At 45.7% G+C, this 16,401-nt stretch overlaps 1 protein-coding gene across 2 annotated transcripts in view; it reads left to right on the top strand.

The window, feature by feature from the left end:
• The first annotated feature begins 10,564 nt into the window (after positions 1 to 10,564).
• Positions 10,565 to 16,401, top strand: part of LOC112226144 (protein shisa-8) — an 85,245-nt gene continuing 79,408 nt past the window's right edge. For both annotated transcript variants that reach the window (XM_042307532.1, XM_042307531.1), the window contains exon 1: positions 10,565 to 13,418. In XM_042307532.1, coding sequence (XP_042163466.1) covers positions 12,877 to 13,418 — 542 coding nt within the window. In that variant the 5' untranslated portion in view covers positions 10,565 to 12,876. The remainder of the gene's footprint in view (positions 13,419 to 16,401) is intronic.

Here is a 16,401-nt window from a genome sequence, read left to right as displayed (position 1 = left end):
ACTTCTCACTTCTATTCATGATACATCTACATTCCACATTCAATTACTGGTTGTATCCATGAACACATGTTGGCTGGCTACATTCCTGTTCCCTTTCAGGATGAGGTGACATCCCTGAGGGGGCCATGATATTCATGAGGGGGGTCATGATATTCATGAGGGGCCATGATATTCATGTGACTGTAACCAGACACACTGAACACCTGAGAGCAGCTCGTCTAACATGTGAGAGCACAGGACTTGCTCCTTTTAAAACTAAGTTGTGTAGTGACATGTGTGACAAAGTCTGTCCTCTATGGAGGGATGTCAGGTTTGATCAACAGCTTTCTGCTGACACGGCGGTCACCATGACAGGAGGACCAAACCTGTCCTCAGCCTCAATGTGGAAATGAAACTGAAACTGTAACTCAAGACGTTCAAGGTAGGAGGTGTAACTGTGGGGTTGCTAGGCTAGCTGTATAGGTCAGCTATTACTGACAGTAAAGAGAATCATTTGAATTCAACATGAACGCTTTGGTAAGCCTAACATACGCATTTTTCGATAAGACTTCCACGGTTTGGGAGACAGATCAAATGTATATATTTGGAATCTGTCCAGTTATCCAAGTCTCTTGAGTAAGATATAGTTTAGTCTTAAAGGGATAGTTCAGGATTTTGGCAATGAGAGGGGGCTCATGGGTAGGCATCAGTAAGAGCTGGGAGAGGTGAGACGAACTGGAGAGTGAGAGAGTGAGGCAGAGAGAGACAGAGGCAGAGAGAGAGAGGGAGGGGTTGCAGAACATAACAGTATGCCAGTGGAAGGGCGGACAGTTGCAGGTGACCCATCAGTGGTTTGTGACTAATATGATTTCCAATTCAGTTGCAGTAATTACGAGTTTTAATTACGTAATTATGAGTTTTAATCATTTAACTAATAAACACACAAATCACTTTAACTGATTGGTAGATCTACCATTACTTGTTACTTCGGTGAACATTCATTATTCTCCCTCCTCAATAGGGAGAGAAATTAGAAATGATATACAAAAGTATGTGGACACCCCTTCAAATTAGGGGATTCGGCTATTTCAGCCACACCCGTTGCTGACAGGTGTATAAAATTGAGCACACAGCCATGTAGAATGGCCTTACCGAAGAGCTCAGTGACTTTCAATGTGGCATAATCATAGGATGCCACCTGTACAACAAGTCAACTCACAGAACGGGACCGCCGAGTGCTGAAGCGCTTAACGTGTAAAAAATGATTTGTCCTCAGTTGCAGCACTCACTTCCGTGAACTGTTCATCTGGAGCTTCTTGGAATGGGTTTCCATGGCCGAGCAGTCGCACAGAATGCCTAAGATCATAATGCTCAATGCCAAACGTGGCTGGAATGGTGTAAAGCTAGCCGTCACTGAACTCTGGAGCAGTGGGAACGCGTTCTCTGGAGTGATGTATCACGCTTCACCATCTGGCAGTCCGACGGACAAATCTGGATTTGGCGGATGCCAAGAGAACGCTACCTGCCACAATGCATAGTGCCAACCGTAAAGTTTGGTGGAGGAGGAATAATGGTCTGGGGCTGTTTTTCATGGTTCGAGCTAGGCCCCTTAGTTCCAGTGAAGGGAAATCTTAAGGCTACAGCATACAATGGCATTCTAGACGATTCTATGCTTCCAACTTTGTGGCAACAGTTTGGGGAAGGCCCTTTCCTGTTTCAGCATAAACAATGCTCCCGTGCACAAAGCCAGGCCTAATCACCAAACATCAGATCCCGACCTCACTAATGCTCTTGTGGCTGAATGGAAGCAAGTCCCCGCAGCAATGTTCCAACATCTAGTGGAAAGCCTTCCCAGAAGAGTAGAGGCTGTTATAGCAGCAAAAAGGGAACCAACTCCATATTAATGCCAATGATTTTGGAATGAAAAGTTCAAGAAGTCGACAAGTTCGAGAATGAGAAGTTTGAGAAGCCCACATACTTTTGATCATGTAGTGTATGTGGTTTTCTGGTAACAGAATTACAAGGCACGAGTCAATATTCCTTAAACTTACAGAAGGTAAACAATTTCTCCACAACTCATTTTAAGTGTTGATATTAGTTGAAATATGTGTTCCGAGTTGGAAACTTCCATTCATAATTCAAATGCTTAGCCATGTTTTGGTTGAAAAATATGTGCAATAAGTTGTGATGGTAAGATAAAATCATATACTTTGCAAGCTTTTGTATGTGGTGTCATAGGGAGTAAGTGTATTAAAGGGATAGTTCCATGGAGTCAGATAAACTTCTGGATACCATTTTTATGACTCTGTGTCCAGTACGAAGGAAGTTAGAGGCAGTTTCAATTCATAATAACTAGCGTTAGTGCTATCTTAGCGTGCATCGGGTACAGCATTGCTAACTAGCTTAGCGCAAAGATGCCCTCACTCCCTATGACACCACATTCATAGACGAAGTGTATGATTTTAATTTACCATCACAACTTATTGCACACATTTTTCAATCGAAACATGGCTATCCATGTGAATTATGAATGGAAGTTTTCAACTTGGAATAAATATTTCAATAGACTGAATGATTTATTTGGCCTAATTTTGAATATTTCAAAGTGAAAAGTGAAAAGTGAACCATTAGATACAAACTTTTGGACTTCCCTAGGAATCCCAAATTAGATTAAGATGTTTTTTTCTAAAGTTCAAGAAATGCTGGACTGGGTTATGTGAGAGAGTGGTATAAGGACCGGGTTATGTGAGAGAGTGGTATAAGGACCGGGTTATGTGAGAGAGTGGTATAAGGACCGGGTTATGTGAGAGAGTGGCATAAGGACCGGGTTATGTGAGAGAGTGGTATAAGGACCGGGTTATGTGAGAGAGTGGTATAAGGACCGGGTTATGTGAGAGAGTGGTATAAGGACCGGGTTATGTGAGAGAGTGGTATAAGGGAGTGGTATAAGGACCGGGTTATGTGAGAGAGTGGTATAAGGACCGGGTTATGTGAGAGAGTGGTATAAGGACCGGGTTATGTGAGAGAGTGGTATAAGGACCGGGTTATGTGAGAGAGTGGTATAAGGACCGGGTTATGTGAGAGAGTGGTATAAGGACCGGGTTATGTGAGAGAGTGGTATAAGGACCGGGTTATGTGAGAGAGTGGTATAAGGACCGGGTTATGTGAGAGAGTGGTATAAGGACCGGGTTATGTGGGTTATGTGTGAGAGAGTGGTATAAGGACCGGGTTATGTGAGAGAGTGGTATAAGGACCGGGTTATGTGAGAGAGTGGCATAAGGACCGGGTTATGTGAGAGAGTGGTATAAGGACCGGGTTATGTGAGAGAGTGGTATAAGGACCAGCTCATGTAGTGGTATAAGGACCGGGTTATGTGAGAGAGTGGCATAAGGACCGGGTTATGTGAGAGAGTGGTATAAGGACCGGGTTATGTAGTGGTATAAGGACCGGGTTATGTGAGAGTGGTATAAGGACCGGGTTATGTGAGAGAGTGGTATAAGGACCGGGTTATGTGAGAGAGTGGTATAAGGACCGGGTTATGTGAGAGAGTGGTATATGCATAAGGACCGGGTTAGGGGGTAAAGGAGTTTTGTATACCGGGTTATGTGAGAGAGTGGTATAAGGACCGGGTTATGTGAGAGGGGGAAAGAGTTTGTTACTAGACTTTTCAGAAACTAGGGCGAATCAAAAACAGAATACCCCTGAAATTCCATTTTCAATATTTTACCCCTTGACTTATATACATTTCTCTCATACTACGTGTTTGTGAGGACTAATCTTTTCCCCCCTTTAACTGGTTCCACAGACTGACCCTTGAAGTGTTTTCTTACTCATCAATAACCACCAGTTATTATAGTCCATGAAATTACATATATATATAGTCCATGTTTTTGTACTGTAAGTAGCAGGGCAAAACAAACAGCCTACAGCAGCAACGGGGAAAATATGTGTGATGTCACCAGCCACAGCACTGTGAGATGTATGTGGATCAACCAGATGTAGGAGATGTATGAGTCATCAACCAGCTTAAGACACAAGGACTAAAACAAGAAATCTGACTCAAATAGACTAATCCCGTAACACACAAACACAAACATCATGCCCATAAACAGGCCACTGATGAATGTCAAAAATAAATCACATAAAACATCAGCTGAAAAAAAGAAAACAGCAATTACAAAAACACATATTCTAAAAGTTCTAGACAAATAATACGCATATTGCACAGATACGTTTGCCGTGTTGCAGATACAATCTGCAGACGTAGAGTATTTAAATGGTGCCAGGGTGGCAGAGGCAGACACCCAGATCTGGTGTTGTCCTGTGGCAAACATAGGATTACATTGTGTCATGACCCCATGCTGTGTCAAAGCGCTTCAGTGGCAGTGCTATTCTGGCCGCAGGGCTTGAGAACCATTCTTGATGGAGCTGCTATAGGCACAGACTGATATCTCTAAAATAACAATCTCACTTTATTGATCTCTCTTTCTCTTTCTCAGCTTTCTCTCTCTGCCCGTGTCTCGAACTCCCCTCCGCTCCCTTGCTGTTCTCTCTATCCATCTCCCTGTGTGTTCCTCCCTATCTCCACTGCCACCTTGGGCCTCTCTCTTTGGCCCTCTCCGACCATTCTTTCTCTGTGTGTGGGGAGGCTGGTGAAAGATCTCTTTTTGGCTGATTGGGTTACTGGGGCCAACACCGTTGATGGGGCCAGCCATGCAGGGGTAGTAAGACAACTTTGCAGGGGTATTAAGACCACAAGGAGACAGACGGATACAGACAGATCTCATGGCCTGGCCAGGAGGTAAGTCAACTCTATAAGTGACGAGAGACTGACTGACTGACTGGCGAGGTGCATCAATACTGCAATACATTAGCACTGCACTGTTCTCATTGAGCTGGGTCAGGGAGGGAGGGGACGAGTGGGATAAAACATATTCATGGTTGGTTGAAATATGGAGAAAAGGGAGGACAGAGAGAGTGAACATGCAAAGGGTCAATGATGATGAGATGTCAGGAAGTGATGCGAGTTTTGAAGGATTTAATAACATACTCTTTTACACAAGAATAGCTACAAAACAAAAGGTTAATTACACACAATTAGCTTGATGTATAATAACAACCACAAATAAATACTAACAACTTCTTCAAGGTTATTGGTCAAAAATGCAAGATGTACAATAGATTTTTGTCCCACATTATCTTACAACCTGAATAAATTCACTCACCTTCCACAACAGATTGGGTTTCTGGGCGGTTTCAAAAGCCCAGGCTTTCCCTTTGGAAAAACACTGGGCCGGAAGACTGAGATATTAGAGCAAATGGGCCTGACCTGTCGCACATTTCTGTACTGGCAATAAGTGGGCCAGTACATTTAGCAAAGGAATTAAATCTCCATTCATTACCATGAGAGAGTTTCTCAACCATTGACAAAGCTCTCTTGTTTATAAGTGTTAGGTGACTATATGGGAGGCAAAGTCAAATGCAGGAGAGCGGATTATAGTAAACAGGCGCATTTTAATACCGGTCAACAACGACAGCACATAAAACATACTAGTGCCAAAAACATGGTAATAACCGTCTAAAACGAACACACAAAGGTATGTACACACCATGTGCTCACACGCAAACACTTTTTCTCGCATGCACAGGAATGAACAAATACTGGAAGTGCTCTGAATGTAACGGTAAGCCATTCACAATCTCCATCTACTATACAATGTCACTTCTAATTTTCAACCCCTCCTTCCAATCATCCTAGGAGGGACACAACCTCCTTCAAAAAACAAACAAGATATGAATGTCTGGAGTGGACCAGATCAATGCTGGGTGTGCAATGTCTACCCCCTCAGTCAAGGGCGTGGGTGTCGGCGGGCCACTCGCTCGCATCGGTGCTTGCAGTATCAGAGCGATCAGGAAAAATGGTAGAATAGCCAAAGACATCAATCAGCGTCCAGACGTAACAGTATTTTAGGCAATAAACTCCCACTGTTTCCTCCCCCAACTCGGCCTGGCAGCTAGGGCCTCTGAACCAGACAATATGCTCCTCTCTCTCTTGATTTAGACTGTAGGCAGAGTTAAGTCATTATTGTTGGGTTCAGCCCACCTCTTTTTCTCAATTTTCTCCACCTGTCCATCTCTCCGTCTCTCTTTGTTTTCTTTCTTTCTAACTATCTGTTTCCCGCCATCTCTTCCTCTCGCACCCAACATCCAAGAGACCAGAACCAAAACAAATCTATAGTGAGTGACAGTTACTGACTATAGGACTGATGTTCTGTCCCCTGGCTAGAGAGAGAGAGAGAGAGAGAGAGAGAGAGAGAGAGAGAGACAGAGGGAGGGAGGGAGGGAGGGAGGGAGGGAGGGAGGGAGGGAGGGAGGGAGGGAGGGAGGGAGGGAGGGAGGGAGGGAGGGAGGGAGGGAGGGAGGGAGGGAGGGAGGGAGGGAGGGAGGGAGGGAGGGAGGGAGGGAGGAGTGACAGAGACAGAGACAGAGACAGAGACAGAGACAGAGGGAAAGAGAGTGACAGAGACAGAGGGAGGGAGAATGACAGAGACAGAGGGAGGGAGAGTGACAGAGACAGAGGGAGGGAGAGTGACAGAGACAGAGGGAGGGAGAGTGACAGAGACAGAGGGAGGGAGGGAGGGAGAGTGACACAGACAGAGGGAGGGAGAGCGACAGAGACAGAGGGAGGGAAAGCAACAGAGACAGAGGGAGAGAGAGTGACAGAGAGAGTGACAGAGACAGAGGGAGGGAGAGTGACAGAGGGAGGGAGAGCGACAGAGACAGAGGGAGGGAAAGCAACAGAGGGAGAGGGAGAGAGAGTGACAGAGAGAGTGACAGAGACAGAGGGAGGGAGAGTGACAGAGGGAGGGAGAGTGACAGAGGGAGGGAGAGTGACAGAGACAGAGGGAGGGAGAGTGACAGAGACAGAGGGAGAGTGACAGAGACAGAGGGAGGGAGGGAGAGTGACACAGACAGAGGGAGGGAGAGCGACAGAGACAGAGGGAGAGAGAGTGACAGAGACAGAGGGAGAGAGAGTGACAGAGACAGAGAGAGGGAGAGCGACAGAGACAGAGGGAGGGAAAGCGACAGAGACAGAGGGAGAGAGAGTGACAGAGACAGAGGGAGAGAGAGTGAAAGAGACAGAGAGAGTGACAGAGACAGAGGGATGGAGAGTGACAGAGACAGAGGGAGGGAGAGCGACAGAGACAGAGGGAGGGAAAGCGAGAGAGACAGAGGGAGAGAGAGTGACAGAGACAGAGGGAGGGAGAGTGACAGAGGGAGGGAGAGTGAAAGAGACAGAGGGAGGGAGAGCGACAGAGACAGAGACAGAGGGAGAGAGAGTGACAGAGACCGAGGGAGAGAGTGACAGAGACAGAGGGGGGGAGAGCGACAGAGACTGAGGGAGAGAGAGTGACAGAGACAGAGGGAGAGAGGGGAGAGAGAAAGGGAGAGAGAAAGGGAGAGAGAAAGAGAGAGAGAGAGGATGGGAAGGATTAAGAGGTACCGTATAGTGGACATAGGGGACAGCGGGTGGAAGGAGCGAGATGAATACAGAGGGATGGAAAAAGGAATGATGATGACATGTAATATATTTTGACATTCATCTTTTATTTAGAACGATGAGAGGGGGAGATCCAGCATGCAACAGGAACAGCTCTCCACTCTCTGTTTAGGAGGGTTTTTTGATGGGAGCAGATTGGTACAATGTGTGTTGCAAAGGCAAAACCAGGCTAAAAGAAATATGAGTGCCACAGGGGTGCTATCAGACCCGGTGAACGGAAATAATAAAATGATTAAAGAGAGAACTCTCGTCTAGCCTGTACCCTCTCTGCCCTCTACCCCCCCCCCTCCTACCATTCCATCTTTCTGCCGCACCATCCATCTCATCTTTCCCTCTCTCCACTCCTCCCTCACTCCTTCTCACCCCTCCATCTCAATAGATAATTGCAGGCAGCAGTAAACACGAGTGCAATATTTCACAGAACAGCAACATTGCCTGACGTCTTTCTCAACAGCATACTTTCTTACTGCAGGCAATTTCACACTAGACCTGTAGTCTAGTATGATCCTCAAAACTGGGGCCCCACAAGGGTGCGTTCTCAGCCCTCTCCTGTACTCCCTGTTCACCCATGACTGCGTGGCCCAGCACGCCTCCAACTCAATCATCAAGTTTGCAGACGACACTACAGTGGTAGGCTTGATTACCGACGAGACGGCCTACAGGGAGGAGGTGAGGGCCATCGGAGTGTGGTGTCAGGAAAATAACCTCACACTCAACGTCAACAAAACAAAGGAGATGATCATGAACCTCTCCCTATCCTCATCAACGGGACAGTAATGGAGAAGGTGGAAAGTTTTAAGTGCCTTGGCGTACACATCACGGACAAACTGAAATGGTCCACCCACACAGACAGCATGGTGAAGAAGGCGCAATAGCGCCTCTTCAACCTCAGGAGGCTGAAGAAATTTAGCTTGTTACCGAAAACACTCATAAACTTTAACAGATGCACAATCGAGAGCATCCTGTTGGGCTGTATCACCGCCTGGTACGGCAACTGCTCCGCCCACAACCACAAGGCTCTCCAGAGGGTAGTGCGGTCTGCACAACGCATCACCGGGGGCAAACTACCTGCCCTCCAGGACACCTACAGCACCCAATGTTACAGGAAGGCCAAAAAGATCTTCAAGGACAACACCCACAATCCCCCTAAAAAAACAGCTTCTATCTCAAGGCCAAAAGACTGTTAAACAGCCATCACTAACATTGAGTGGCTGCTGCCAACATACTGACTCAAATCTCTAGCCACTTTAATAATTAAAAATTGGATGTAATAAATGTATCACTAGTCACTTTAAACAATGCCACTTTATATAATGTTTACATACCCTACATTACTCATCTCATATGTATATACTGTACTCTATACCATCTACTGCATCTTGCCTATGCCGCACGGCCATCGCTCATCCATATATTTATATGTACATATTCTTATTCATTCCTTTACACTGGTGTGTATAAGGTAGTTGTTGTGAAATTGTTAGATATTACTGCACGGTCGGAACTCGAAGCACAAGCATTTCGATACACTCACATTAACATCTACTAACCATGTTTATGTGACTAATAAAATTTGATTCGAAGTCAGAGAAGAAAACAAACATTAATGAGAGGTGGATGAGATGGAGGAGATGTGAGACTTGGAGAAAGAGGGTATATGACTGCATGTTGCGGAGTTTGTGTGTGTGCATGTGTGTGTGCCAGAGTGCCTTAGTGTGTGTATGTCTGTATGCGCTCTGCCAGAAATCAGAAGTGAATTTGGGAAAAGAGGGTTGGTAAGGGTGAGACAGAAGGAGATGCTGTGCAGGGAATAGTGATGGGTAGGCGAAAGGACAGTAGCTCAAAGAGAGAAAGAAAGAGATGGAGAGATGCAGATATACAGAGAGAGAAGAAGACGGGGGCAGTGAAATTAAACAAAATAAGAGGAAAAAAAAGGAAAATATGAATATTCAAAAGGAGTATAATGTCTACAGCTTTGAAACAGAATAAAATATTTAGCAGCATCCCTTCGCTATTTTGCTATGTATTCTGATGAGGATGCATATTCGCCTAGAACACACGAAGAAGACCCAACGGCGCTTCTTCTACCAAATCTAGTTCATGTACTACATTAAATCAGGGATTATTCCAAATTCATACAATTTTGCATCTCTCTCTCCTTTCTCTTTGTCCCTCTCTTTTCATCCTAATCTCTCAGGCCTTGCTCTCTGCCTTTCCTGCAGAATATCATTTTCCTAGCCTTCAATTATCTCCTTTTCTCTAATCTCCCACGCCACCTTGTCTCTCACTCTTTCGTCTGTTATCTATCTTCCCTTCCTCTACTACCTGGCTTGCTCCCTCTCACTCTCCATCTATTCCTTCTCCTTTCCTTAATCCCCCTCCAATCCATCCCTCCTGCAATCTAATAATTCCTCTCCCCCCTGCTCTCCAGTCCCTGTTCCGTTATTTATTTATTTTCTCTCTCTCTCTCTCTCTCTCTCTCTCTCTCTCTCTCTCTCTCTCTCTCTCTCTCTCTCTCCCTCTCCCTCTCTCTCCTTTGCTCACCCCCCCTCCCTCTCCTCTCTCTCTCTCTCTCTCTCTCTCACTCCCTCACTAAATCAAATCCTGCAGCACATGTTAGAGACATGCTCACACAAAGACCAGGGGGATGCATAGGCATTAGAAAATTCACACTCACACATATACACATGCAGTCAGCACCACTGCACTCATCTGTTGAACCGAGGGGGGTTTAAAAAGAGAGGAGGGGGAAATGGATAGGGATAGAGGATGGAGGCAAGGTAAACAGAAAAGGTTAGACAGGGGATAAACGAGGGGATAAAAAAAACAAAAGAGAACAGAACGAGAGAAAGGAAGAGAGAAGGGGAAAGATGTAAAGAGAGAGATTTGGAAGGAGAGAGTACAAAAAACATGGGACACAGCCTAGGGAGGAGGGTGTCAGTGACAGAGAGGGGGGGGGAGGGGGAGTCAGCAAGAGAGGTGCGCTCATTCGCTCACGAGAGCGAGTGAGAGATAGCGAGAGAGAGAGCGAGGGAGAGAGCGTGTGAGCATTTAGTCCTGCCAGAGCACAGTAGTGCAACATCAACGGAGACGGGATAAAGAAGCTCTGTGCGAGGGACAAGGGAAACAGAGGAATACACGTCTGAAGAAAAACAAAGAGGGGATGGAATGAAAAAAAGCATCCTACTGCTGTTGGTTATCTTGTTTCATCCAATTTCTGTTGGAGAATTCCATAATCAAAGAAACAGAGAAAACACATACATGTGATATATATATAAAATTCCTATACATATATATCAAATTATGCCTGTTTTCACAGAAGCTGCTTTTGGGGAAGGACTGTGTTGAGGTCCCTTGCATAACAATTGGAAGACTGCTTTAATGTGCAGCATTTGGTAAAACTGTTGCATATTAATGCTTTTTGCAAATGAGCGTGATAAAAGACCACAAAAAACACAAACAGCTTTGCTGCAGTCCCATTTTTGAAGGCTTCTTGAAAACAGGATTTTGCATTGCCTTTTGTTGTCGCCTCTCCAGTTATCCTGCCCTTGGAACAGGCTGGGGAGTTGAGGCTTGGGTGTGTTGCATGGACCGCAGTCCACCGGCTCAGTAATACCCTCCTGTATTCACAGCAGTAACGCGGCAGAAAGCCTGCTCTTTAGTTATGTCTGAAAGAGGGAGAGGTAAGTGAGGAAGACAAGAAACAACAAAAAGCATCAGAGAGGGATTATGGAGTCGTGGTAAATAAACGAAGACAAGGAAAACAAGGAAGGGACTGCAGTAGAGAAGTGGGACACTACGTAGAAATGTAATTACACCACATGTTCTCTCAAAAGTGAGCTTCTCATACATTTAGACTAGGGAGGACTGGACTAGACTCCACAGGCTGGGGGTATTGTTCAGCACGCTGCCCTTGTCATTCCCCTATCCCCTGCTTGGTAGCACTTGTGGGGTTGTAGTTGTCTGGCAGCAGAGCTGTATTGGTGACCCCATCCTTTTAGGTTCCCTCTCAGGTGTGGTGTGGAGCCGATCCGACAACACCAAGAGAAACCCACAACAACAGAGAGTGACTGGACCCCCATCCCTCTAAACCCATTAAGCCAAACTGACACTGACGGAGCGCTGTCGCCTATGGATTTGAATGTGTGTGTGTGTGTGTGTGTGTGTCTGTGAGAGTGTGTGCATGTGTGTGTGAGCGTGTGGGATAAAGGCTGCCTGCCTCAGGTGCTGAGGACTGCTTTTAAATCTGGACTAAATCATCATTTCAGTTTAGATCTCGTAGGACAATATTGAAGAACTGCAGGCTGTGCTTTCGCTGGAGGGGGTGGAAACAAAAACCCACATACTTTTTTTTTCTGGCATAATACAATATTGAAGACCAATTGTAGAATAGCATCTAACTGGAATTGCACATCTGGAAAGGAAAGGAATGAGAGCATCATGTTTCACTTAGCAAAGGGATTAAAAATGTCTGCAAGAAAAATAACAAAGAATCAAATGGACATTCAGGTGGAGACCAGGCAGTTGCTCGAGGCAAGATAATCTGAGAGGGGAATATCAACAACTAACATATTTATAGATTATGACAAGTGGATTATCTAGAAGTTCCAGTGCTTTGCCCTTTCCTTATCTTCAGTATTGATTAATGCTTGGCAGGGAAATTATTAAAATCTGTGTGTCCCTCTCCTAAATGAAGACGTTTACAGAAAGGAGCTTGGAGCCTTGAGGAATCTGCTTTTCTGCTGGCGCTGTTGGGATTCCAAATCTCTCTGGTTTACGGATAACATTTTTCCAATTGTGGTGAGATTTCTTTTAAATGCCACGGGCCAGTTAATTTCTGGGTGACACCTCCTAAACTGGAGGTGCTCCAGATTTCAGATCACATCTGCTATTGACATTTGGCAGAAAAGGGCGGTATTTTTGCAACGCTGCCAGAACTGTGTGTCTGAGTCTGGGACTGAATCACTGGGGACTCATTCGGGAGAAGCAGGTTGAGATTCGAGGTTAGTTTGTTTCACTTACTTGCTCATCCCCCTTCTTGATGGCAATTTATTACTTCACACTGAGCCTCCTGTACCTGAGTGTCGTAATAACTCTCAGCAAGGTAATTGAAAGCTCTTATTCTTTCAGGCAGCTGCTATGAATATAGGCTAATCCATAAGCTCTCAACTCCTTTTCAAATCTCTAGTGTATGAAATACCGAAAAGGCTATTTTTCCATGTCAGTTTTTTTTGGCCAGTAAGAAGCCTGCGTTTCTGAAGTTGGTGTTAATTGGCCTGCACCAGCTTTGAGACACTTCAGCAACTGAACAGAAGCAGCATCCACAGGTATCAAACATGGCTGCCCATTCTGTGCTCATCTGCCTCGCCTTCAGCTTTCTGCTGGGCTTCACTTCACTGGGCCAGAACTCTAGGGAGGCTGGGGCAGATGCCCAGGCCACCAACCAGACGGCAGCCACCTCTAATTCTCCGGAGGCTACGCTGGCCACTCCTGTAGCGGAGGACCAGACCATCCCAATGATAGGCAGCCGCTGCCGGGGCTACTACGACGTCATGGGCCAATGGGACCCACCCTTCAACTGCAACGCGGGCGTCTACCTGTTCTGCTGCGGCTCCTGCTTTTACCGCTTCTGCTGCCAGTTCAAGGTGCACAGCCTGGAACAGGAGTCCTGCTCCAACTACGACACGCCCGTCTGGGCCAACACCGGCAAGCCGGCAGCCCCCGTCACTGAGGTGCAGGAGGAGCCCGACCGAGACCGCACCCACATGATCGTCTACATCATCTGTGGCGTGGTGGCCATCATGGTGCTGGTGGGCATCTTCACCAAGCTGGGCCTGGAGAAGAGCAGAGGTGGCCAGACAGACATGACCAACTCTAGGTAAGAGAGTAGCAGGGGTCATGGGCCAGTGGGACGGGGTAGCTGGGGTCAAGGTGGATGTGGTTGTGTTCTTACAAGCGATAATAGGTGTGAACATGGAGTGTTTGCATAAAGCTATTTGTGGAGAGCCCAGACTATGGCTTCTAGTACACTGTGAGGGAATTCGAGCTGGGTTTTTTTGGTGGACTATTGACATGCGCTGGCTGGCGCACTGCCAAGGGCTAATTCTAGTTCAGTGAAAGTGAAGGGAGGGCTGGGTGTGACTGGCCGTACTATTGGTTGTTAAGAATTAGACCACAGGGATGGCGTTAATACAAGTCATTAACGGATCTCTCAATTGGGGGAGGAGGACTTCAACCACACCAGTATTATTATTGAGAGAAAAGAGGGCCCAGTCACACCCTCGCAGGCTCTGTTTTCTCAGAGGCGACAAGCTGCAGGGCTGAGAGAGAGAGACAGGAGCCTCCAATACCCGAGTCATCTGCTGTGTTGATGAGCCCAATGACAAAGGTGGGGGGGAATGGAAAGGCAATCCATTGGAGCGTGAGGCTGGGCAGTCATAATTTCCCCTGATTTACCATAGTGCGCAGGGTTGTTTTTACGAGACTCGATGAAGGCGTCCTGCCATCCTACAACAGGCGGGGTGTGGGGGAGGGGGACAGAGAGAGGGTCAGAGGGTGGTATCTTATTGATCAGCAGGGAGAAACCCAATCAGGTCAGTCAGCCAGTTGTCCCAGTCACTGGGCCCATTGATTCACTGAGACCCCAATTTCAAGGTTGTGGGCGGATAAAACACGCACACAAACATTGGAGATGCCTGGGGATAGTTTTAATTACGTTACTTGAACAAAAACATAATTTAATAAACTATGACTTTCCAAAGTGTTTTAGCTATTCCTGAATGAATCTCTTGAGCCTAAATTGAAGAGAATAGATTGATATGATTTGATATCAGAAAGGGTATGATCATTAGTATGAAACAGGGCCTTTAGATCTGTGATATATTAGAGGGAAGGAGACAGTTGTCTGTGGGAAACTGTCATTCAAGGCCAATCTCTGTGAGTGGCTCATCACAGGGGTACTGTATCTGGAATTTGCTTCTCACTCTGTGTGTGTGTGGTGCTTGTGTGTGTGTGTGTGTGTGTGTGTGTGTGTGTGTGTGTGTGTGTGTGTGTGTGTGTGTGTGTGTGTGTGCATCCTGCGGTATGCACACACACACAGCGTAACAGAATATGTCTGGTGTTTGTTGTGCATTCAAAGAGTAATTGATTTTAATTATTCAAAATGCCTTTCAACAGCTGAATGTTATTGAATGCTGTATACTATAGCACAGTATGGATGGGAGATTGAGTAAGATGGGCATACATTTTAAGAACGGTTTTCTGTTATCAGATATTCTTTTGTTGAAAGTGTAGTAACCTACCTGTGAAATTGATCATTCATACTTTCTAAGTTGGACATGTTTCTAAGATAAAGAATGTAAGTGTGATGTGCCAGTCAAAAGTTTGGACACACCTACTCATTCAAGGTTTTTTTTTTTACTATTTTCTACATTGTAGAATAATAGACACTACCTGTGAAACTACCTGTGAAATTGGCTACTTTGAAGAATTTCAAATATGAAATACATTTGGATTTGTTTAAAACGTTTTTGTTTATTACATGATTCCATATGTGTTATTTCATAGTTTTGGTGTATTCACTATTATTCTACAACGTAGAAAATATTTAAAATAAAGAAAAATCCTTGAATGAGTAGGTGTGTCCAAACTTTTGACTGATACTGTACTTGTGTGAGATAGTGTTTGTATAGGCCTAGTACTGCTCAGCTTGGGAGAGTTTACCATCACTGTACCACTGCTTGCTTTGATTGCAAGACACATATCCCATCATTCCCTCAGTAGTTCTTTCACCATTTTTATTCAAACCTCTTGCGTTTGAACCGCATCCCAGGCCTCCTTGCAGCCCTGTTCTCCTGCACCACGGTTCTCCTGCACCACAGTTCCCCTGCACCACGGTTCTCCTGCACCACAGTTCCCCTGCACCACGGTTCCCCTGCACCACAGTTCCCCTGCACCAGGGTTCCTGAGCGGGTACATGTGTTTGTTTGTTCCCTCATAGCGAGCCTCATAGTCTCCAGCACACATTCAGTGAAATGCTACACAGAGATATAAAACATGCATCATGTCCTTTAATGCGCTGATTCCGGTTCGGGTAGAGAATTATTAATGTGCCAAGCCAACTTCAACTCAGCTAATCTCGTGCATGGCTTAGTCTGATGTGGATGAGCGGGGAGAGAGCGCTTTGCGTTTCCCTCCAGATTCAGATATCGAACTGGAGGGGATTTATGGCCCACACCATTAGCTCCTGACGTTTCTAGCAGGTTGTATGTGCAGCACAGCAGGCTTAGTCCCTCGATGAGGACAAAACATTTCATAGTTTGAAGGGTGAAATATTTCAGCTCTGTCTCAAGCTTTAAGAAATGTAATTTCATGTCCTGTGTGCTTACAAGATGCTTTTACCTACCAGTGAGTGGCTCACCTGTTTAAATCCTTTACAAAGGTTATTCCATTAATGCGGCTGGAAGTTCACCTTGAGCAATTCAGCTTATCCTCAAGGGCACGGCAGCAGCCACCGGGAATCTAAACAGCCAATACTTAGAATACTATTCTAACAATTCCCACCACTGCTCTTGATCATTCATAGCCAATGGTTGCCTGGCTACCCATCCACATCTCTCTGCCCAACTGATGTTTCGTTCTCCATGATGAGTCTGGATTTGCCTCCCTCCCCGACGATTTCTAGAATGCAAACACACTCTGACCGCTTTGATTGGTCCCAGACAACGATGGGTTGGGCCAGAGCTGGCCTACGTGATGACATTATCAAATTTGATACTCTGATTGGTCAGACTTGTTAGAGACGATCCAATCGCTGATTAATTTCTTTTGTACAATGCCCCTCATTTTGAAGTCACACAAAT

Source organism: Oncorhynchus tshawytscha, linkage group LG27 (genome assembly GCF_018296145.1).
Source record: "Oncorhynchus tshawytscha isolate Ot180627B linkage group LG27, Otsh_v2.0, whole genome shotgun sequence".
Taxonomy (NCBI): domain Eukaryota; kingdom Metazoa; phylum Chordata; class Actinopteri; order Salmoniformes; family Salmonidae; genus Oncorhynchus; species Oncorhynchus tshawytscha.
The sequence above is the reverse complement of the archived record's forward strand: the minus strand, read 5'-3'. Positions and strand labels throughout refer to the sequence as shown.